Source organism: Macrotis lagotis, chromosome 1 (assembly GCF_037893015.1).
Source record: "Macrotis lagotis isolate mMagLag1 chromosome 1, bilby.v1.9.chrom.fasta, whole genome shotgun sequence".
In the NCBI taxonomy this organism is placed as follows: domain Eukaryota; kingdom Metazoa; phylum Chordata; class Mammalia; order Peramelemorphia; family Peramelidae; genus Macrotis; species Macrotis lagotis.
In genome coordinates, this window is record NC_133658.1 from 238,593,825 (window position 1) to 238,618,544 (window position 24,720).

The following is a 24,720-nucleotide window of genomic DNA, read 5'->3' on the forward strand; positions in this document are numbered from 1 at the left end:
AAATGAAAGGGTTGGACTAGATTATTAACTAGATTATCAATCAACCATTAAGCACTTATTATATATCAGACACTGTGTTCAGTGCAGGTTCTAAGGTCTCATCCAACTTTTGGCTCTAGGAAAAATGGATCTTGCTTGAAGTCTCCTTATCAACCATTACTAAGATAAAAAAAAAACAACATAAAGCCCACTTGGTCTGAGTTAGAGCCTAAATTAATCTTATTAAGCTACTACCCTTGACCTTTATCTTTTACTCACAGATCTCTGGGCACTTAATGAATATTGCTTAAGTCTCTTAACAGCCCAAGGAAGGAGGGATTGTAATTATAAGTTGGGAATCTCTAACTTCATCCAAGTCTGACAAGGTAGATTTTCTGGTGTCCTCAGTTGTCTTCCCAGGTAGTCAGTATAGGACACAGAGCTGACTTTCCTTTTTCTCCTCTCCTCTGCTCTTCCTTTCTCTTCTTTTCTCTTCTTTCCCCTTTCCTTTCTTCTTTACTCAGACTAGAAGGGCAGTGACCAGTCATAGATGAATCTCACAGCTGAAGGGCACAGAAACTCTGACTTGCTCTGTTTCTGACATGATGCTGCTATTCCCCTCCCTCCCAGGGGCTCACCTCATTGGTGGCCAGATCTAGTGTGAACATTCAATCAGCATTAACCCTACTGTAGCTCAGAACTCCTGAGCTCAGCCTCTCCCTATAGTAGCAGTATTGACAGGTATGTGCCACCACGACTATCCATTTTCTGATTCTAAGAGAAAATTAACTCTAAACTAGAAAGGTTGTTTTGTTTTTTCACTTGATTTAAAAAAAAAACATTCAAAATACAGATATGAAAGAAAAATTTAATTTTATTGAGATCTCAGGGACAAATGATTCTGAAGAAGAATATCTCAACTTGTGATGTATTACCTGCCCTGGAAAAATACTGCATTTTAATATTGTGATTTAAGTTCTTATGACTGAGAAAAAAAATATAGAGAAAGAAACTAAGAGCAAACAAAAGGAGTGAAACGTTCAGGTTAGAACTCAATCTTGATTTCTCCACAGAGTTATTGTTGTCTGTGGTGATCCAAGTTGCTGATAAAGCAAAATGCTCCCATGAAGATGTTCCAAGTGGCTTCCAGGAAGTTGTCTTATGTGCTGACATGCATGTGGACAGAGAAATCTGGCTGGTGTCCTCTGCAGATTGGTGTTTCCTAGAGCTTTCCATTGGCAAAGGCAGCCTCCTGGAACTGAGGGACAAAAGTTTTGAAATAAGCCCTGATGGGAAAAGGGAGAGAGAAAAGAAATCGTGGTTAGCACAAACCAGCATGAAGACCCAGCAATTCTGAGCTTTCAGACCTAACTCAGAACAGTTGTTAGTTGTCACATGTGCATTTTAAAATTGTTTTCTTTCTTTGCTGGCATAAATCTTTATTTATTCAACTGAGGCATAATTAAACACTCAGTTCATTCTCTGGGCCAGTTAAAAGAACCATGCATATCCATAGTTCCCTGTTAGGATGTCTTTGTAGACAGTCTGTACATTCTGTATTCAAAAGGGTTTTTGCAGGGTGTCTCCGAGCCAGAGAGAACCCAAAGGGTCTGAGTACAAGGCTGTAGCCTGCCTTCTGTGGTCTGTCAGACAGTCAAACATATAAGCAAAATGTGAAAAATTCAGGTGATCATACAGATGTTTTATTTACATGAAGTATTCATAGAAAGGAATTTTTCATTTTCCAATATTAGGAGAACAAAGGGCTGGAAAATGATTCACAATTAGCCTAAAATCTCAAATTGGTACTTGAATACATAAGAAATCTAATTGACTGGAAAGAAAATGGGCTAGGCATACAAACTTTTCTAGTTAAAGACCAGAGGTAAGACTTGGACAGATCATAACATTTTCTCTTCACAGTTTCCTAGTCTTAAGAATAGGATAATAATAATATAACAAAATTTCACTTCTCTAGATACCATTTATCAAGGAAGTATAGTAGAAAGAACACTAGATTAAAATCAAAAGATCCAGGCTCAAGTCTCAGCCTGACTGATTATTGTAGGAACTTACACAAACTACTTAATTTCTCTGAGTCTCAATTTCCAACTATAATAGGAGGGTGTTGGATTAGATGCTCCCTAATAACCTTTCCAATTCTATTCTATGATTTGATGAACTTCATCTAAAAGAAAATACAACTAAGTAACAGGAAGCAAGAAAAAAAAGTTCAAAAAATGTACCCCCCCCTAAATCTGTCCATTCAAATATATGAACTTTTTAAAGGGTAGATTCCCACAGGTTCTCATTCAGGGCTTCTTTAATCTTATTTTAGAAATGACTGGAACAAATGTGATAATATAATTTCAGCAAATCATATGAAACACACATATCAAAAGTCCTTTAAAAATAAGGCTAAATTAAAACATGGTACCTTCATTGAGAAAACTTGGCTTTTTGTTCTATCCATTGTCAACAATGAACTCTGAAATTGAAATCCCATGGCTTTCTCTCAGTCCTCTTTGATGTTGTTGGACAATTTTTCTCCTTGAAACTCATTCCTTCCTTGGTTTCCTGTTTAATTCTGAATTGTCCTGTGATTATGGATTGTTCTCTTAAACCTCCTAAGTTGAGTGCTCTTGTGGTTATGTTTTAGACCATGTTTTTATCCTGAATCTAGATTTTCTCATCTACTTCTAAGCTTCAGCTGTTATCCCTATGCAGATGATTCCCAATCCCTGAGCACAACTGCCTTGTGAATATCTCTCTACTCAGAAATGCCAGAGATACTTATAATTCCATTTGGTCAAAATACAATGCATCTCATCCTCCAAATTGCTTCCTCCTCCTGATTCCTTTATTTCTGCTTAAAGGACAATTACTCCACTGCTTACTTTGGCTTGAAATCTCAGGGTTACTTTTGATTCTGTTAATACTTGCACGACTTAACAGGAATTTTGTGATGTGAGGGAAACTTTGCAAATCTGAAAGGATCACAAAAATATGAATTGTTGACTTGTTGCTCTGCCTCACCCTCTCATCAGGGCAGTGTCCAAGTCCTGCAGGTTCTTCTTCTGCAGCATCTCATACGTGGCATTCCTTTCTATTCTCATATCTGCCAACCTAATTCAGATCCTTTATTTCTTGCCTAAAAACTAGAATATTATTGTAACTAGTCTCCTTGTCTCTAGTTTTTTCTTACCTCTGATTTCATCCTGTAAAATGCAATAAATTAATCTTTCTAAATCACAGCTCTGATCAAGACACTTTCTTGCTCAGAAACTTTAATGACTACCCTACCCAATAATTACTTAGCAAATAAAGCCTAAATTCCTCAGGCTGAAATTTAGGGCATTCCACTCTTTGATTTTGTCCCCTCGATCTTGTTTCCAATAATTCCCCAGGACTTACTATATCTTTCAGCCAAAAATGAGTGTTTGGCCATTTGCCAAAACTGTCTTGTGCCTCTGTGCTTATGGCATTTTTTCCCTTGGAATGCCACTCTTAACCCCTACCTAAGCTTCTCTGAATTGTACTTGTCTTTCAGGTTCAAGTCAGGTTATCTTCTCCATGAAGTAAGCCTTCACTAGGACAGTATATAATCTTTTTCTCTTAACTATGTGAATATTTTGAAGCACTCTCCACAGACTTCTATAATGTGATCTTGTCTCAATAAGTCATGTATGGACATTTGATCTGAAAAGTGAAGATGCCAAAGTTCCACTTGAGTGAAAATGTTGACAGAATGGAGAATGGGGCAGATGGGTAGTACAGGGGTTAGAGTGCTGGGCCTGCAGTCAGGAAGACCTGAGTTCAAATATAAATTCAGATACTTACTAGCTATGTGGCTCTGGGAAAATCATTAACCTGTTTGCCTCAGTTTCCTTAATTTGTAAAATGGGGAATGATATTAATAGCACCTTCTTCCCAGGGTTGTGGTGGGGATCAAATGAGATGATTGTAAATCACTTAGTAAAGCACTTAGTAGTGATTTGCACAAAGTGGGCCCCCTCTAAATGCTAGCTATTAGCTATTAGCATTATAGTTATTTGACTACTAATAAACTTCTACTCCAATATCTTGTAATAGCATGGAAATGCCAGGGTTGTTGAAAGTTATGCTAGTGGAGAATCAGTTCTGTTGTCATCTCAAGTCAGAAAGACTTCTTACATGGACCAGGTGATACATGGTATATCACTATCCAAGGATTTGCACAATTATGTTTGAAGAGAGCAACAACTGCTATGTGCAGAAGGATGAAATTTTTAGCCACAATGGTTTTCAGAGATCATCAACTGAAAGACATAAGGGCTACAATCCATGTGGGAAGGAGTGCTCACCCAGACAAAATTCCATATCTTTGAAGAATTGATATATGCTCTGCTTAGGGAGGCAGGGAAGTTGCAATAAATTAATATTCCTTAAATATGTTTTGATTTTAAAAGGTTGTGGAATTTAAAAGGTAGTAAACTTCAACTATCTAAGAAATTTACAAAAGAGAATAGTGTATCCCTATCAATCCTGAAAAAATGAAACCCTTTATAATTACATTCTACTGGATGTCATTGAGACAAAGAAGCTGAACTACTGTTTTAAGGGGAAAAAGTTGTTTTGCAACGACTCATATCTCAACCAAGCACTTTATTTTATAGCTGAAGAAACTGAGGCCCAGAGAAATGGACATATGTATGCATATATATGTTTACGTGGCAACGTGTCCTAAAGATGTGCAGGAAATGAAATGAAGGCTTTGATCCTAGGAAAGCAAGATGAAAATTCACCTGTCAAGAGTCCAAGGAATTTGGAGGAATAGGAACATTACAGAGGTATTCACTGAGGATTCAGCTGACAGAAACTCATGGAACAAGCTTCTATTTAGAATCTAAGCTCTCAGTGGCCTGGTTTGTTTAATTAGCTTTATTAGCACCATGTACACATGCATGCTTGGCTAATGTTACTGGTTGCTGATAAAAATGATAAATGGCTATCAAGCATGGTTTATAGATAAAAGCAAAATTTTAATAATTATCTGAATTTTGATCATGAAAGTCATGACCAAATTAAGGAGCCTAGACATCGTATTTTAAGAAATCATTTAAGAAATTGTTCAGATCTTTAGACTCAGTATGCATTTAATTGTATGTGTATATGTATGCATGTGTGTATGTATCGACATGACCAATGCAGATATTTGTTTTATTTCTCTATGCATGTTTGTATTGGGGTTTTGTTTGTCTTTTGTTTTTACTTGGATAGAAAATTAGAATGGAAAAGGTAATTTTTAAAAAATTGTGTATGTGTGGGTTTTGGGAAGACACGGTAGGAACTATAAGATTCTCAGGTCCTAATGTATATAGATTAGGCTAGTTTTTTCTTTAAAGGTGTTGACCTTGAATCTTATTTAGTCTAGAGGGCTAAGACTTGAGTCGTTAATGTAACATCCTGGTGCCCTAAGTACAAATGCATTGCTCACCTTTTACTGTGAAGTGCTCCATATTATCCTAGTAGGATTTGAGGGTAAACTATGGGTATTTGGCAACTAGAGACATGGGACTATCCTTAATTTCTTAAGAACCATGATCTGGACTTCTGGGTCACATGACCAAAGAGGTAGAAGAATCGACACTTTACCCAATCCTTTCAATCTCTCAAAAACAGTAATAATGCATGAAACACAAAGCAATTTTAGCTAAATCTGTGGTCTAAACCACAAAAATGCTAATAAGATAAAAATTTGATGAATAAGCAGCTAGATGGCATAGTGGAAAAAGCACTGGATCTGAAAATAGGAAGGCCTGAAGTCATATATGGCCTCAGATACTTAATAGCTCTGTAACTCTGGGCAAATCATTTAATCACTGTCTGCTTCAGTTTCCTCATTTGTAAAATAGGGGTAATAATAGCAACTACTTTGGAGTTATTGTGAGGAACAAATGAGATATTTATAAAGCACTTTGGAAACATCATCATCACCATCATCACCATCTTCACCACTGTCATCATCATCATTATTATCACCACTATTATACTCATAGTTCACTAATCCCTAAAATGCTCACAGTTTGCAACAGGACTCAATTACCTGACTTTCTATCTTCTCTGCCCCACTGTCTTCTGAGCCCCACCCTGCTTTCCCTCAGACTTATAGAAAACCAAAAGGCAAAAGGTGCTCTGACCTGCAATAGTACTCAGTCAGGGAATGAGGATCAGAGGGAGCTAGGGGAGATTGCCTGTGTATGTAATATTCCACTAGGCCTAAGACAGAGAGGGGGACTGACCTCCAGCTGAGGCCAGTTTTGCCTTCTAGAAGCACTTGGGGAAGAAACCAAGGTCAGTGAAATGGGAATTCCTCAGCATAGGTGGAAGAAATCATGTATTTAATAAAATTAATAAGAACGCCTTAGCCTACAATATCTAGACCCTTCAATTTACTTTTTCAGACTTACCCATATTATTTCATTTTAAATATCGAATACAATAGCTAAATTGGACAACTCATTGTTCTAATATATCCCATGTTTCTAAGTTCAATAAGAAAAACTTAACACTTATTTAGGAAACATTTCCTCATAACAACCTGAAGAAGTAATATATATGTATATATAGCTATATATATCTATATATATTATTTTACAGATGAAGAAACTGAGATATTAGAGCTTTAACTGGTGTAGATTTAGAAATAGAGAGGAGATACTACATAAGGAAGATCCTATTCAAAGGGTTTTGTGTCTTTATTCCCTTTACCAGGACAACTTGAAACATCTTGACTGAAGGCAGATTGCTGTACAATGTCTCATGGGAGGGGTCTTGGAGTTATCTTTTGCTAAAATACTTTTTTGGGGATAGGAATAAGGTCTGGCTAGTGGTGCCATACTGAGGTCATGAAGGAATGTCAAATGAGAAGAGTGGTCTCAGTTGAGGTGCCATTGAGCAAGGATACTGTTAAACTAAGCTACCTGCAGATGGAGGGCATTGTGCAAATGTGGCCACATTTCAAAACATCTGGGTCTTAATTTTTTTTGGTTTTGTTTTCTCCAGTTTTTGGCACATGTTTTTAATCAGCCATCTGAAAACCGACTGTGGTTTGAAAATCAAAGCAGTTCTGTAAATAGTGCAAGAGGAACCCAGCAAATCACTTCTCGTGGTCTCCTCTTCTCCTCATTGTCCTATAGCTCCAGCATAATGACTGAATTATTCTGAATTATTTTCTTTATGGCCCAAAGACCATGAAGTGAACAAAACAATGAAATTGGTTAGATAGTGTGGTGTAGGGGAAAAAGCAATGAACAAATAATAAGGAGACCTGGATTTGAGTTCTAGGTCTTCTATATTAGCTATGTATGAATCACTTAACCTTCCTGGACTTTAGTTTCTTCTTCTGTAATAATGTGTGTGCATGGAGTTGTTATTAATATCAAATGAAATTTCAGTCTTATCAGTGTTTTGTAACCATAAAATTATTACTGTTGCTAAACTGACCTTTTCCTCAAGTCTTCATGGTGCTTCTGTGAATTTTACTATCTGATCCTGAAGTGACTAGGAAAGTAAAAAAATCTGGCACTATCATTAGGAAGTAACCCTATTTGGTAGGTACAACAACATCCCTGCCAGAATCATACTATGTCTGGACAATGGTAAGGTCTTGGAGTAAATGAGTTTTTGTCCTGGTTTGGTGCAATGGATAGCATGCCAGGTCTGGAATCAGGAAGTATCATCTTTATGAGTTTAAATATGGCCTCAGACATATACTAGCTGTGTGACCCTGGGCAAAAACTGTCTCAATTTCTTCATCTGCAAAATAAACGAGAAGAAATGGCAAATTACTTTAGTATGTTTGTTAAGAAACCCTTATCTTCTCAGAACTTCTGCATAGATCAATTATCAATCAACAAGCATTTGTTGGCACTGGGGATACAAGGACAAAGAAAGAATGAAACAATCTTTATTCTCCAGGAGTCCATATTCTAGCAGAATAGGTAGTGTTGCATATATTATCCTAATTACCTTGGTCTCTCCTACAATGCCTAGGACAGTGCTTTGTACATACTAAGTACTTAATTAATGGTTGCTGACTGAGTACATAAAGGAATGCTTTTCACAGGGGCTTCCTGCTAATGAATAGTAAAACAGATATAGTTCTAACTAGAAGAACCACAGGAATATAGACTGAACTTAGAGACCATCTAGTCCAATCCTCTCATTTTACAGATGAATAAATTAAGGTGCAGAGAAGTGAAACCATTTGCTCAAGTCCATCTAGAACCTGGATTGAGCTGAGATCCCTTCTCTCTATATACATTGTCAAGGGCTTCAGCAACCTCTCACCTGAGGTAAGTGAAAGAGAGCTGGCATCTATAAAGTACTTTAAAGCTTGTGAAATGTTTTTCATATTTTCTCATTTGAAAAGTTCATAGTATTTAGGATAAATTGTGTTCACAATGAAAGCTCCTTGTCACGTGAGCTTGGGAGCTGCAAATTAGTTGCAAAATTTAACTTCATTAGCACAATGTGGCTGGAAGGTTGCACTCCCTCTACCTGTTGCTTAGGATCTTAATCAATGATCTAGGATTGCTGACCAGAGACCCAGTCAGAGCCAAAGCTTGAAGCAGGGAGTTTTCTCACAATCATGCATCTCAAGCAGTTTATTTATCTTATCTGAAAACTGGTCCCAAACTGATAAATCAGTTACTGTTTCCCTGTTCCCTTGATTGACTACAGACATTTGGCCTAGTGGGACTTCTTTTTTCTGATTTCAAGGAATTGTATGTTTGTTCTCCTCTCCCAACTTGAAAAGATCCAATCAGATTATCTAATCTTGCATTGTTTCTGTCCTTTTAATTGTTTTCTTTTAAATATATAAAAAAATTATTTCCCTCATATTTAGAGTCCAGTATCAAGCAGAAGAGGTCTGGTCCCTATTTGTTATACAATTGGCCTGCTGCATAATAAATTGATAATGTTCAGAAGGTTAAGCAGAAACCCCAAACAACTTAAGCTCACTAGAATTGGGTTGGCTACTCAAAGGAAGAAGCTGAACTGGTGTTTTACATTCCACGTTGCTTCTGATTATGGGTAACAGAAAAAGGTCCTACCAATCTGTTGTCTTTTACAGAGCTAAAATTTGTTTCTCAGTAGACATACAATAATTAACTTTAGTCCTTGCCCCCAAGAAATGAGAATGAGGATACTAGATGCTTGAGAACTCAAGCTCTCTTGTGTTTTCCCAAACTCTACATAGCAACTGAATACCCTAGCAACTATAGTTGAGATGGTCATGAAATAAGTCACTCAGGTTCCCATAGTTTATGGGGCCTCTTTCCACTCCCAGGCAATTTAGCTCCCACTCTGGCTGGGCCCTTACAGTCTTTTGCTTAGAGATTACAACATGTGTCTGATGTTGGCACTTAGGTCTACTCAGTGTAACCTAAGGCATTACTGCAACGGCAGACATCTAGTTCTTTTAATAAAAAATAACAACAATAATAAGAATAATAATCTGCATTTATAGAAGGCCTTTCATCCATGCATCTCAAAATGCTTCACAAATAGTAATTAATTCTTCTTTGCAGCACTATAAGGCAAGTAGGTGTTAACATCTATACTTAAGTAAATCAACTAGCTTCAGGCCACGCTTGCAACAGCTGCCTCTGAAATGGAACTGCTTATCTACCCTTCAAAGCCAGTGGACACCCAAGTCTCCTCTGGGAAACTTTCCTTCCTATGCCAGACCAAAGTGATTTATTGCTTTAACTGAACTATTATAGGATCACAAAATCCAAGAATTAGAAAAGATCTCTGAAATATTTATTCTAAAAACATGACTCTTCTCTACAACCTCCAACATTAGGAGGAAATCATTAGTTTTTAAGAAAGTCTGTTCTACTTTTGTATAACAACTGACTAGGAAGTATATTCCTTACCTTAAACCTATACCAAGTGTGTTCTGGGGTCAAGCAGAACAAGTCTAATTTCTTGTATACGGGGCAGTACTTCAGATGTCCAAATCACAATTAGGTAGCATGGTGGATAGAGTACCAGGCCTGGTATTGGGAAACTCTAAATTCAAATACAGCCTTAGACATTTCCAAGCTATTACTATTTTCCTCATCTATAAATGAGGATAATAATAGCATCAACTTTCCAAGGTTGTTGTGAAGATCAAATGAGATATTTATAAGGTGCTTAATTCAGTGCTTGGTACATGTCAGTATTAGCTGTAATCATCATCATCATCATCATCATCATCATCATCATCTTCATTGTCTTCATCTCCACCACTACCATCATCACCACTGTCCTGCTCCTCATCATGTGTCCTTCCTACCTCAGAAATTATCTTTTGGCTAAAAATACCTAGCTCTTTCAACATATTCTTTTATGCACTTATCTTGTACTCTCATCATCCAAGTCACTCTGATCTGGATTAGTACCAATTTATGTACAACTATCCAAAAATGAGGAACTAAGCCACAGTATTCCAGATGTGTTCTGACCAGGGCAAAGGATTACAGTTCAATTACTTTCCTTTTCCTGGACTATATACTTTTTAATGCACCCCAGGAAAGTAATATCTTTTCTGGTTGTCACACAATTCTGTTGATTGCTCTTAGGCTTGTAGTCATCAAAATCTCCAAATCTTTTCCATGGGTTGTCTTTCCATAATCTACCTCACCTCCTACTTTATATTTATATTAAAAATCTAAAATTAAAGCTTTATAATTTTTTCTATTAAATTCCATCTTATTAGACTCAGCCCATTGTTCTAGTCCAGAGCTTGGCAAATACTATAATGCTTTCTATGTTTTAAATAAAAATTTACTTATTTAAAAATTATAAAATTATTCTTAGTTCACAGGTAAAACAAAAAACTGGAAAAGGCTGGGGTTTGGCCCACTGGCTGTAATTTGTCCACTCCTTTTCTAGCCTGTCAAAATTATTTTGGATCTTGTTTCTTATTCAACACGTTAGGGTATTACTTTTGCATCACTGGCAAATATGAGAAGTATGTCTCTTTTGTCTTCATCCAAGAAACTAATTAAAAAAAACATGTTGAACAGGACAGGACCAAGTTAGATTACAAGATTGATAATCTCCCTCCAAGTTAACATTGAACTATTAAGGATTATTTTTGTCTCCAGTCAAACAGTTACAAATCTACCTGACTATATACTGTCTTCTAGCCCATATCTATCTTGTCCACAGAGATTTTGTCAAATGTTTTACTGAAAACTAATGTTCACAGCTTCCCCTACTCCACCAGTCTATTTACTGTGTCAAAAAAGGAATTAAGATTAGTCAATCAAGGGGGCAGAGCCAAGATGGCTGCGTGAAGGCAGCATTTCCCAGGAACTTCTACCCCCTAACCTCCCAAAAAACAAACAAATGAGGGCTCTAGTCAAAATTTACAGAGGCAAAACCCACAGTCCACAGAAAGACTGAGTGATACATTTTCCCAGTCCAAGATAACTTAGAAGTTCTGCTGGAAAGGTGTGTTTCACCAAGATGAAGGGTTGGAAAAAAAGCCATAGCCACAGTGCAGTGCAGCCCAACACAGCCCAGCCCAGCCCAGTGATCACCTGTAACAGCTTGAAGGGGTGGTGAGTGAACTCTGCTCCACCAGAATGAGTGTGGAGTGAGGAGCACTGGCTGCAGAATCTACTGTGAGAATCAGGAGAAAGCAGCCTGCACCCCCAGAGGCGGTAAGGGGAGTCTGTAGAGATTTTTCTACTCTTCCTGGGGTAGGACTCTGCTGTTTGCCTACACTCAGATATGGCAGTTTGGGCTTCCATACTAAACAATCAAGCTGGATCCCTCCTTATAGCCCCAGGGCAGAGGGAAGTATGAGGCCATCTACATATCAAAGCACAGGTTAAAGAGCATAAGACCCTGGAAGAATAAAGGTCCCAGTGGGGTGCCCCCCCCAAACCCCCAAAGCCTTGGAAGTGCTGTAAATTAGTCTTGGGTTGAGGAAATGAGTAAATAATAGAAAAAGAAGAATCTGACTATAGAGAATTACCTTAGTTCCATGGAAGATCAAAACACATAGTCAGATGATGACAAAATTGAAGCTTCCATTTCCAAAACCTCCAAGAGAAATAGAAAATGGGCCCAGGCTATGGATGAGCTCAAAAGACTTTGAAAAGCAATTAAGGGAGGTGGAGGAAAAATTAGGAGGAGAAATGAAAGCGATGCAGATAAATCATGAAAACCAAATCAAAAGCTTGGTGAAACATATGCAAAAAAATACTGAAAGAAAATAATATGTTAAAAACCAGTTTAGGCCTAATGGAAAAAGCAAAACAAAAAAAGGCAAATGAGGAGAAGAATGCCTTAAAAAGCAGAATTGGACAGCTGGAAAAGGAGATTAAAAAAGCTCTATGAAGAAAATAACTCCTTCAAATGCATAACGGAACTAAAGGAAGCTGATGACGTTGCAAGAAATCAGGAAGAAATAAAACTCTTCCAAAAAAAAGTAAAAAATTAGAAGAAAATATCTCATTGGAAAAACAACCAACCTTGAAAACAGATCCAGAAGAAATAATTTAAAAATTATTGGACTATCTGAAAGTCACAATCAGGAGAAGAGCCTAGACTTCATTTTTTTTAAAGAAATAATAGAGCAAAATTGTCCTGAGATCCTAGAAGCTGAGGGTAAAATAGAAACCGAGAGAATTCACTGGTCACCCCCTGAAAGAGATCCCAAAAGAAAACTTCCAGGAATATTATAGTCAAATTCCTAAATCAAAGAGAAAATTCTAAAAGCTCCTGGAAACAAATAATTCAACTACTGAGGCTCCATAGTCAGGATTACACAGGATCTGGCAGCATCTACATTAAAGGACTCATGGGGATTGAAATGATATTCCAGAAGGCAAAAAATCTTGGCTTAGAACTGAGAATCAATTACCCAGCAAAACTGAACATCCTCTTTCAGGGGAAAATATGGACTCTCAATGAAACAGGGGACTTTCAAACTTTCCTATTGAGACGACGAGAGCTGAACAGAAAGTTTGATCTCTAAGTATGGGACTCTGGTGAAACATAGAGGGAATGGAAGAGAGGGACTAACTATGAGGAACTTGATGATGTTGAACTGTTTGTATTCCTGCATGGGAAGAAGACATTGATAACTCATATGAACTTTCTCATTTATAAGAGTATATATAGACAGGGCACAGGAAAGAGCGGAATATAATGGTATAATATAGTAAAAAGATGGAGTCAATGGGTGATGGGGGAAAGTACTGGGAGGAAAGAAAAGGAGATGAAGAAGAAGCTGAGAGATTTCACATAGAGTCAAGAAAAAGCTTTTTCAATGGAGTGGAGGTGGGGAAGGCAAGGGGGAATGAATGAGCCTTCATTCTCATCGGAAATGGCTCAGGGAGGAAATGACATACACACTTAATAGGGTGAGGAAATCTATCTTGCCCTGGAGAAGGATGGGAGCAAAGGGATGGGATGAGGGGGAATGGGGGGAGGGAAGGGGGGAATAGGTGATAGAAAAGAAGAAGACTGAGGGAGAGGGTACTCAGATTCAACACACTTTTGGACAGGGCTAGGATGAAAGGAGAGAGAGAATAGAATAAATGAGAGTGGGCAGAAATTGAGTGGAGGTACAGCTAGTAATAGCAACTGTGGGAAAAATATTGAAGCAACTTCTCTGGTGTACTTAAGAAAAAGAAAGCAACTCACCCTAGAGTCAGTCACTGAAATCTGAATACAGCCTGAAGTACATCTCTCTCTCTCTCTCTCTCTCTCTCTCGGTTTCTCATCTTCTTGGGGGGGGGATTTATATTTATTCTTATTTTTACTCTTGTAACACATTCAATTTACATCAATATATGGCATGGAAACAATGTAGAGACTATCAGACAGCCTTCTGTGGGGGGAGGAGGGAAGGGAGCGTGGGGGAAAAATTGTAGAATTCAGAACCTTGCAAAAAATGAAGGGTACATATTACTATTGTATATAATTGCAATACAAATAAAATGTTAAAATGTCAAAAAAAGATTAGTTAATCAAGTCTTGTTCTTAACAGAGCCATGATGACTTTTAATGATTCCCTCTTTTCTTTGTAATATCCAAACTATCCCTTTAATAAAAATGTGCTCTAGAATTATTTGAAAAATCAGATTCAAGTTCATTGGTTTACCTTTTATAGATTCTACCTTTTTTTTTTTTAAATTAAGACCAGGACATTTACTCTTCTCCAATCTTACAACTCCTCTCCCCTTCTTCAAGATCTTTCAAGTGTTTAATAAGGCAGGAAATTACCTTGCTCTCCCAAATATCCTTCTATGTAACTTAAAAAAAAGTCTCAAAGTGAATTCAAACAAATAGCAAGGCCCAGGGACAGCTATGTGTAGGAGGCAGCAGCAAAGGGTAGAAGGGCAGGTAGTGTGGTAATTTTATTCTCATCAGAACTGGGTTAAAGAGGAAACTACACACACACACACACACACACACACACACACACACAAAGACAGTGGGGTATAAAAGTCTTAACTTAGGGAGAAAAGGACAAGGTGATAAGATAAGGGTATGTGGAAAAGGGAAGTCAAATGTAAATTAGAGTTGTGAGGAAGAGAGAAAAGGATAGAGAGAAGGAAAAATATAATGGTGGTGGTAGGGAAATAAATAACTAGTAATTATAACAGTGAATGGGACAAACTCATCCATGAAAAGGAAATGGATCCCACTGGATAAAAAATCAGAACCTGACAATATGTAGTTTACAAGAAACACATTTAAAAATAAGAGAAACACAATGCATGAAAATAAAGGATTGAATAGAATTTATTATGCTTCAGCTGATATAAAAACAAAAAAAGCAGGAATAATGACCTCAAAGTTAAGAGAAAAGCAGTGAAATAACATTATGTTAAAAGGCAATACTAGATAATGAAGTAATCTCATACTAAACATATGCACCAAATTCTCTAGTATCCAGATTTTTAAATAAAAAGACAAATGAATTAAGTTGGAACTAAATAGCAAAACTAGAACTCTAGAGGATTTTAACCTTCCCTTTCAGAACCAGATAAATTTTTTATCAAAAAAGTAAATTGGAAAAGTCAAAGAGAAGCATAGAATCTTAGATAAGCTAGATATGATAGGAATCTGGAGAGAAATGAATGGGAATAGAAAGTACTATACCTTTTTGTCAGTGTTACATGGCATCTTTACAAAAATTGACCATATATTAGGTTATGTTGGGATAAAGTTCTTGTTAGTCTAAGACAACTTGGAAGGACACTAGGAAAGATCTGATCTTCCATGGTAAAGATCTAGCCAGAGTTAAATGCAGATTATCACTGGATATTCTCTAAATGCTTACATTGATAAAATAAAAAAAGAACAGAGCAATAAATTGGACAGATAATTTAAAAAGCTAGAAAAAGGACAAATTAAAAACCCCCAGTTAAACACCAAATTGGAAAACCTGAAAATTAACAGTGAGATTAATAAAATTGAATATAAGAAAAACATCAAATTAATAAATAAAATTAGGAGTTGTTTTTTTAAAAAATAAAATAATAAAACATTGATTAATGTGATTTAAAAAAGAGAGAGATGAAAACCAAATCACTAGTTTCAAAAGTGAAAAGGGTGACTATATAACTGATGAAGCTTCAATTAAAGCAATTATTAGGGCTTGTTTTGTCTAATTATGTAGTAATGAATAAGTGAACTAAAAGAATATTTAGAAAAATATGAACTCCCCATAATTAACAAAAGAGGAAATAGGATATTTAAATAAACCCATTTTAGAAAAAGAAATTGAATATTATAAATGAGCTTCCTAAGGGGGGAGAAAATCCCCCAAATATTAAGACCAGAGAGAATTACAATTGAATTCTACTAAACATTTAAAGATCAACTAATTCAAATATTAAATAAATCATTTGGAAAAATAAACAGAGAAAGTTCTACCAAACTCCTTTTGTGAAACAAATATGGTGCTGATACCAACCACGAAGAGGAAAAATTAGAGCAAGAAAGTTGTAATCCAATTTTCCTAATGAATATTGATCCAAAAAGCCTAAATAAAATACTAGCTAGGGGACTACAACAATATATCACAAATATTATATATGCTGACCAAATGGTTTAGGGCTGGTTCAATATATGAAAAATTTAGCATAACAGATATAACAAAAAGCCCATAATGAATCAATAATTGCAGAAAAAGTTTTTTTTTTTTGACATAACAGCATTCATTTCTATTAAGGATATTTGAAAGCACAAGTATGGATTTACCTGAAACCATCAGCAAATTATTATCTATAATGAGGATAAACTAGAAGTCTTTCATTTAAGGGATGAAAAAAGGATGCCCATTATCACCAATATTATTCAATATTGAACTAGAAATGGTAGTAATAGCAATATGTAAAGAAAAAGAAATGAAGGAATCAGAATGGGCAATGAAGTAATAAAATTATGGCTTTTTTTTGCATACTATATGATGTAGTACTTGGAAAATCCCAGAAATTCAACTAAAAAGTTAGCTGAAACAATAATTTTTAGCAAAGCAGGATATAAAATAAACTCATATAAATTATCAAAATTTCTGTATAGCATCAAAGCAGCCCTACAAAAAGATATATTTCATTTAAAATAATCATAGACAATATAAAATACCTGGGAGTACACTTACCCAGGAACCATATGAACATAATTTTAAAATACAAATGAAATCAGATTTAAATAACTGGATAAATACTAATTATGCTATATTAGTATAATAAAAATAACAGAAAACAATAACAAATTAATCTACTTATTCAGTGCTATCTCAATTAAATTATGTAACTTTTTTTGTTGAGCTAGGAAAAAAGTAAGATTCATTTGGAAGAATAAAAAGTTAAGAACATCCAAGGAATTAATGAAAAAAAAAACAAGTAGAAGGAGGTGTAAAAGTGTCCTATCTCAAACTGCATTATAAATGATCGATTATGATGACTTGGGGCAACTAGGTGGTGCAGTGAATAGAGTGCTGGTCCTGGAGTCAGGAGGACCTGAATTCACATCTGGCTCAGACACTTAATACTTACTTAGCTGTTTGACCCTGGGCAAATCACTTTTCACCCCAATGCCTTGCAAAAAACTTTAAAAAATAAAAAAATAAAAAAACCCTTCCAACAAAAAACATAGATTGACTGGTATAGAGTAAACATACAATACACAGTAGTAAATGATTATAGCAATCTTGTTTTTGATAAATGGTAAAGATTTAAGCCTTTGGGATAAGAATGCACTATTTGGTGAAATCTGTTGGATAAACTTTAGTTAGGGAGAAACTAGGTATAAGCCAATATCTTACACCATTTAACAGGATTAGGTCAAAATGGATACAAGAACTAGACATAAAAGGAGATATAAATACATCAGAAAAACATGGAATATATTAACTTTCAGATTTAGGGATAGAAGAATCTATGAATATATAAGAGATACAGAACATTGTGAGATATAAAACATAATTTTGATTATGATAAATTTTAAAGTTTTTATAGAAATGAGAATCAAGAGAATGTTGTACACAATAATAGCTATATTATTTGAAGAATAACTGTGAATGACTAGACTGTGCTGAGTTATTTGAATATTCAAATCAACTCCAAAAGATCTATGGAGGTAGATGCTATCTACCATGACAGAGAGAACTGATATATGGAAGTATGTATTGTATGGTTTCACACATTTGTGTCAAATGTTGGCCTTCTCTGGTGTGGGGTTGGGAGAGACGGAAATAGCTTGGAACTCAAAATATAACAAATATCTTACAGGTAAGGATGTACCAGGTTGTAGAATATTATTATCACATAGCACAAGCTAGTGCTTGCCCAGCATTGTAGATGTGCTGCAACTTGCCTTACTGATATGGGAAGAATCAAAAGCGTTTAAGACCCAGAGACTCTCGTGGTAGCCAGACCATCTCTAATAGTCCTGTTTCCTAAACATCAGAACTGTAATGGATACTAGTAAAGGTAAGTGAGAAGAACACTTTGTACAGTATACCTCTCACTATAATAAACTTATTTGTACAAATCATGCCTCCAATCATTTGGTTGGTTGGTGTGGTCATCTTCAATTCAAATGACTAGTAGTAGCCCTGAACAAATATACATACATAAATAGATATATAAATACACACACTCACACCCCCACACATATACACACAAATGTTTAAAAAGTCATCAACATTTCAATAATTATATCTTTCAATTTTTCAGTTAGTTTATTGAGAACCTATGTTTTGAACTCATTTAGAGGTACTGGGTGCTTTCTTACCATCTCACTTAACTTGGGTTTCTATTCCTTAATTCTCCTTGGAAAATAAAATGAGAAACAGAGGTTGAGGAGTTTGGCCTTTTCATCATTGTCCCAGTCAAACAACATCGAAACATCTACCACTCATTTATCAATCATATCATAAAATTTGGAAATCTTCAATCTTTAGGGGCAGCTAGGACCTTGAGTCAGGAAGGCATACATTCAAATCTGGCCTCAGATACTTTCTACCTGTCTGACTCTGGCCAATCTCTTGTTTGTTTGTTTCCTGAGATTTGTAAAATGAAAATAATAACAATACCTTTCTTGCAAGGTTGCTGTGGGGATCAAATGAGAAAGTATTTCAAAATGTTCAGTACAGCTCAATACAATTGGGACATAGGAGGTGCCTCATTCATTTATTTTTAATTTTAATTTCATTTTAAAACATTAGGGGGACCTTAGAGATCATCTAGTTGAATTCCCACACTTTTTTTTAAAACATCCCTGATAAGGTGGCCAAATAGTCTCCTCATAAATACTCCTAACAGAGAGGTCATTATTTAGTATCACATTTCATTCTATTTTTGAAGAGTCTGATTATTAGCAAGTTGATCCATATTGTGTTTATTTAACTAAAATCTACCTCTCTAATTTCTTTCTTTCTTTCTCTTTCTTTCTTTCTTTCTTTCTTTCTTTCTTTCTTTCTTTCTTTCTTTCTTTCTTTCTTTCTTTCTTTCTTTCAGATTTTTCAAGGCAGTGGGGTTAAGTGGCTTGCCCAAGGCCTCACATCTAGGTAATTATTAAATGTCTGAGGTCACATTTGAATCCAGGTACTCCTGACTCCAAGGCCCGTGCTCTATCCACTGCGCCACCTAGCCACCCCCTTTCTTTAATTTCTCACCCTTTGTTCCAGATTTTTTTTTTAGGTTTTTTTGTAAGGCAAACGGGGTAAGTGGCTTGCCCCAAGGCCACACAGCTAGATAATTATTAAGTGTCTGAGACCAGATTTGAACCCAGGTACTCCTGACTCCAGGGCTGGTGCTTTTTCCGCTCTGCCACCCCTTAAGCCGCCCCCTGTTCCAGATTTTTTTTGGTGAAACAACAGTGAGTCTAAATATGTTGCTTGGTGTTGTTGATACTATTGGCATTCCATAGGAATATGTCTCTCTCCCCTTATAAACTCTCATGCTTTTATCTAATTTCCTCTCTTTTTTTGAAGACTGGGTAATACAGTCTGTCCTTATCCTTGCATAACTGGCCTTTTCCACAATAGGTATTCAATAAGAATTTGTAGGTTGTTGGCCTGGAGGCTAGAATTCCAAGGTCTCTCTGTTTTCCAAAATGCAAGGTCAGGTTGCCTCTCTGATGTCACTATTTAGGTATTCTTTGATTGTGGTTTTTATTTCCTTCTCAATCCTAGTTCTCCCATCCCTACTTGCAGTTCTTCAGGTAACTTACTATTCTAAGGAAGCAAATCCATGGGCTACTAGGGTAATTTTTTGGACTGTATCTCAGAGAAGCAAACATAGTCTCCTGTTCCTACCTCTTTCACACAACTGCAAAAACTCATGGAATTACCAAGAATACCTGTCAGATGCAAGTATGTACTTCCACTGGTTTTTACTGATAAGAATTTATTGGTGTTTAAATTTGAAAAGAAGAATTATCAGTCATATTTGTGTTGCTTTGCTGTGGTAGTAGCAATATCAATCAAATTAAAGGAGTGAGATTAAACATCAATTCTCATCTGAAGAGTTTGAGTTAGGAGTATCTTTACTTGGCAGGGTTTTAATGACAGAACTTTTTATGTTTATATGCTTTTAATAACTGGATTCTCTGATGAAATAAAATGCTCCCTGGAGTAAACTACTTAATTAATGAAATCTTTTGGGGCTCTCAATATGATATAAACACCAGAAATAACCTCTAAGTGAGTAGTTGATTTCCAGGAAGAATTTTTCTTTTCGGGATTCATTGAATGAAGACTCCATTCATGTTTTAAAAACCTGCTTTTTTTGGGGGGTGTGTGAGAGAAGAAATGGTAAAAGACCAGTGGTTTGTATGACTATAATGGTCATTTTATGCTGGTTTCCTAAAGTGGCTCCCATTATTTGGCCTACAATCATTGATGCAGGGGTTGAATTTTGGTCTATGTTATCCCTGGAAATCCAGGACATCCTTGAGGGAGGAAAGTTAAATTTGGTCAAGGTTTATGGACTCAGAAACGAACTAGGCATTTCAATGAATTATAGAACCTCTAAGTTAGGAGAAATCCTAAACTCCTATTTGAAGAAGAAATGCTTCTCTAATATCCTTGAAGAATGATCTCTTCCTGAAGACCTTCAGTGAGAGGAAACTCACTGTATTCTGGCCTTGGGCAGTATGGAATCTTGTAGTGTCTATGGGATCCACCTCAGAACTATAGTATTCTGCTTCCCCTTAAATATATCCAGGGTCTTTTGGCTCAGATTTATGTTTTGGAAACTTCTGAGAGCCACTGGGGAGTGCAGGCTCAAGGAAAGAGCACAAGAGATTTAGTGATAGGATGACAGTGGCTGAAAGTACAGTTCCAGTGATGTAGGACGAGATTTTTTAAAATTTAAGATGATCCCTCATAGATGAATGAATTTCTTTTAGGCCCAAAATAATCTCAGGTACTAGGCCTGTGGTTCCACGTTGCTTTGCAAAGCTATTATTCCAGTACCATTAGAGAACAAACAAAATTTAGAAAGTTGATGTCAAGTTACTCTACTTTCAAAGAGAAGAATAGAAAGTTAGGGGAAGAAGGGATTTACATTATCATGCCATTCAATTACTTCATATTACTGATAGGGAAACTAGAACCTAGAGAAGTGAAATGATTTGCCCAAGTATCATTCAGTAACTTTCCTGAAGCCCTCATGACTCAGTTCAGCATGGTGGGATCTAAACCATGTTGCCTTTCCCTATATCATATCAGTACAGTAGGATCAAAAGAATTATCATTTGATTTTGTCTGCTCTCACCTTGCTCTGCTAAAATTCTGTTTCCTCTGATGCTGTGCCCTGGCATGAAGGCAAATCCTGAGTAACTGAAGACTGTGCTGGCAGAGGGCAAACTATCACAAAGTCTTACCAATCAAAAAAAAGTTTTAAGTTGGGTGCATCAAAGGATTATGTATTTATTATATGAGAAAAAAGCTAAGTTCTGGGAGGATTGTTGCTAGAAGGCTGGTCATCAGGTAATGCATTTTTTCCTACTAATGTAATCCATGAAAATGATCTATGAATAGACTACCCACAAGTATCAAATTCATGTACTCCTGAGGTAGTGATATTACCCTCATATAATGTAATACTTCTTAGTTGTATAAAACAGAGAGGGTTTTACCTTATACTCAAAAGGCTTAAAAGAACCAAATTACCAGTATTAAAAATAAATAAGGTGAATTCACTGCCAACAAAGAATAAAACAATTATTAAGAGCTATTTTGTCCAATTATATGCCAATAAAGCTGACAATCTAAGTGAAATGGAGGACTATTTACAAAGATATAAATTGCCTTTATTAATAGAAAAGGAAATAGAATACTTACATAATTAAAAAAAATTTAACTATTTATCAATGATCTTCCTGAGAAAAAATGCCCAGGACCAGGTAGATTCATAAATGAATTCTTTTTTTTGTTGTTGTTTGTTTTTTTGTTTTGCAAGGCAGTGGGGTTAAGTGGCTTGCCCAAGGTCACACAGCTAGGTAATTATTAAGTATCTGAGGTCGGATTTGAACTCAGGTACTCCTGACTCCAGGGCCGGTGCTCTATCTACTGCTCCACCTTGCTGCCCCCATCAGTGAATTCTAACAAACATTTAAAGGAACAATTAATTCCACTAAATATATCAACCATAGACTATTTGAGAAAAATAGGCAAAAGAGTCCTTCCAATTCCTTTTACATTTCAAATATATTGCTGATATCTAAATCAGGAAGAACAAAGACAGAGAAAGAAAACTATGGATCAATTTGAATGGGGAATGGATGAACAAATTGTGGCATATGATTGTGATGGAATATTACTGTACTAGTGAATATTGATGCAAAAATTTTAAATTAAAATTTAGCAGGTAGATTATGATCAATATAGCACAAAGATTATACATTATGACTAGTGGGATTTATACCCAGGGAAACAAGGATGGTTCAATATTAGGAAAACTATCAGCATAATTGAACATATCAATAACAAGGAATATATGATTATTTCAGTAGATGCAGAAAATGCTTCTGAGAAATATAATGCCAATTCCTATTAAAAACACTAGAGAACATAGGAATAAATGGAGCTTTCATGAAAATGATAAGTTAAAAACCATTAGCAATATTATCTGTCCTGGGATAAGCAAGAAGCCTTTCCAGTAAGTTTAGGGATGAAGAAAAGATGCCCATTATCATCACTATTATTCAATAATGTTTGTACTTATAGAATCTTAGAGAATCAACTAAAAACCAACTGGAATAACTTCATCAAAGTTGTAGAATATAAAACCAAATCAAACATTTTTATGTATTACCAACAAAGTCCATCATCAAGAGATAGAAAGAGAAATTCTATTTAAAATAACTGCAGAAAATGTAAAGTACTTGGAAGACTACCTACCAAGACAAAACTAGGAACTCTATGAACACAAATACAAAACATTTTTCACACAAATAAAATCAAATCTAAACAACTCGAGAAATATTAATTGTTCATGGGTAGGATGAGCTAATATAATAAAAACCACAATTCTATCTAAATTAATTTACTTAAATGGCATTTATGAAGTGTCATTTCACTCAAATCAATCTACTAATCAAACTATTAAATAATTATTTTATAAAACTAGAAAACATAATAGCATTTATCTAGAAGAATTAAAGGTCAAGAATATTAAGGAAATATATGGAAAAAAATGTGAATGAAGGTAGCTTAGCAGTACTAGATTTCAGATTAGAAGGGAAGTAGGAAACTAGGGAAAAACTTTTTATAGTAAGTTTCTACAATAAAACCTCATTTCTCAAATATATAGAGAATGGAGTTAAATTTATAAAAGCACAAGTCATTCCTCAAAGGAAAAATGGTCAAAGGATATGGACAGGTAATTTTCAGAAGAAGAAATCAAAGCTATACATAATCATATGAAAAAATGGTGTATTGATTAGAGAAATGTAAATTAAAACTGCAATACACAGCTATTGGACTGGCTAATATGACAAAAATATTTATAGCAGCTCTTTTTTGTGGTGGCAAGGAATTGGAAATTGAGGCTGCTAGTTAATTGGGGAATGAATGAACAAATTTGTGGCATATGATTGTGATGGAATATTATTGTGCTATAAGAAATGATGAGCAGGATGTTTTCAGAAAAATCTGGGAAGACTTAACTAATTGAAAGTGAAGTAAGCAGGTCCATTTGTACACTTTATACAGTATCAGCAATACTATATAAAGGAAATTTGTTAAGGATTTTGCTATTTTGATCAAGTCAATGATCCAAGACAATTTTCAAGGACTTATAATGAACAAATGTTATCTACTTTTAGAGAAAGAACTGATGAAATCTGAATGAAGACAGAAGAACGCTTTTAAAATTTTCTTTTTCTTTTTTGGGGGGGTCTGTTTTCTTTTGTAATATGTTTTGTATGACTTCACATAAAATTTATATCAAATTGCTTGCTTTCTCAAGGAAGGGTAAGAGGGCAGAGGAAGAGAGAGAATTTGGAATTCAAAATTTTAAAACTGAATGTTAAATTTTCTTACATATAATTGAGTGATATTTAATGAAATAGATAAAAATATACAGGGAGGAAAAAAAGGATTAAATGTTCTTCTATTTATTTCCTCTTATTCCTGGTATATATAAAACATGTAGCGTTAATGATGGACTAGGCCTGGGACAAAGAGGCTCCAGCTCCCTATGACTGCCCACCCTCTTCTCCCACTCTCTTCCCCTTGAGAATATTGGGAATTACTGGTAGATTGAGAGAGAAAATGCCAGGTTGTTAAGTTTTTGTAAACTACCCATATGGCTGACCCAAATACAATCTCCCAACAGGAACATGAGTATTGGAATCTGACATCACTATTGCAAAATGCAATCTATAAAGGACAACAGTTCTTGCAAAAGAGCTTTAAATCTATATTTTAATAATGCAATGGCAAAGTTATGTCACCAAATATATGGATAATAGTGCAGTCTGATGTTGGTTAGGTCGCTCTCCATTATCTCTATTTCCTTGGGTTTTCACTCATTTGTTTTCATTGTAAAACACAGCTGGCATTAATTCTCTGATATTTAGCTATTTGGAAAGCCACGTGCATTCCTTAAATGAGACCACTTTTCGTCCCAAAGTTGGCACAAAAAAAGTTTGTGCTCTCCAAAATAAGCACCTGAATTAGAGTCTACATATTTTACTGAACATGATGCCAAAAGTACCCAT

The 24,720-nt window shown here is 35.6% G+C and overlaps 1 protein-coding gene across 4 annotated transcripts in view; it reads right to left on the reverse strand.

Annotated features, from left to right (window-relative positions):
* Positions 1-835: 835 nt before the first annotated feature.
* The window catches only part of BABAM2 (BRISC and BRCA1 A complex member 2), a 546,733-nt gene continuing 522,848 nt past the window's right edge, over positions 836-24,720 (reverse strand). For all 4 annotated transcript variants that reach the window (XM_074209807.1, XM_074209805.1, XM_074209806.1 and 1 more), the window contains one exon: positions 836-1,265. In XM_074209807.1, coding sequence (XP_074065908.1) covers positions 1,202-1,265 — 64 coding nt within the window. In that variant the 3' untranslated portion in view covers positions 836-1,201. The remainder of the gene's footprint in view (positions 1,266-24,720) is intronic.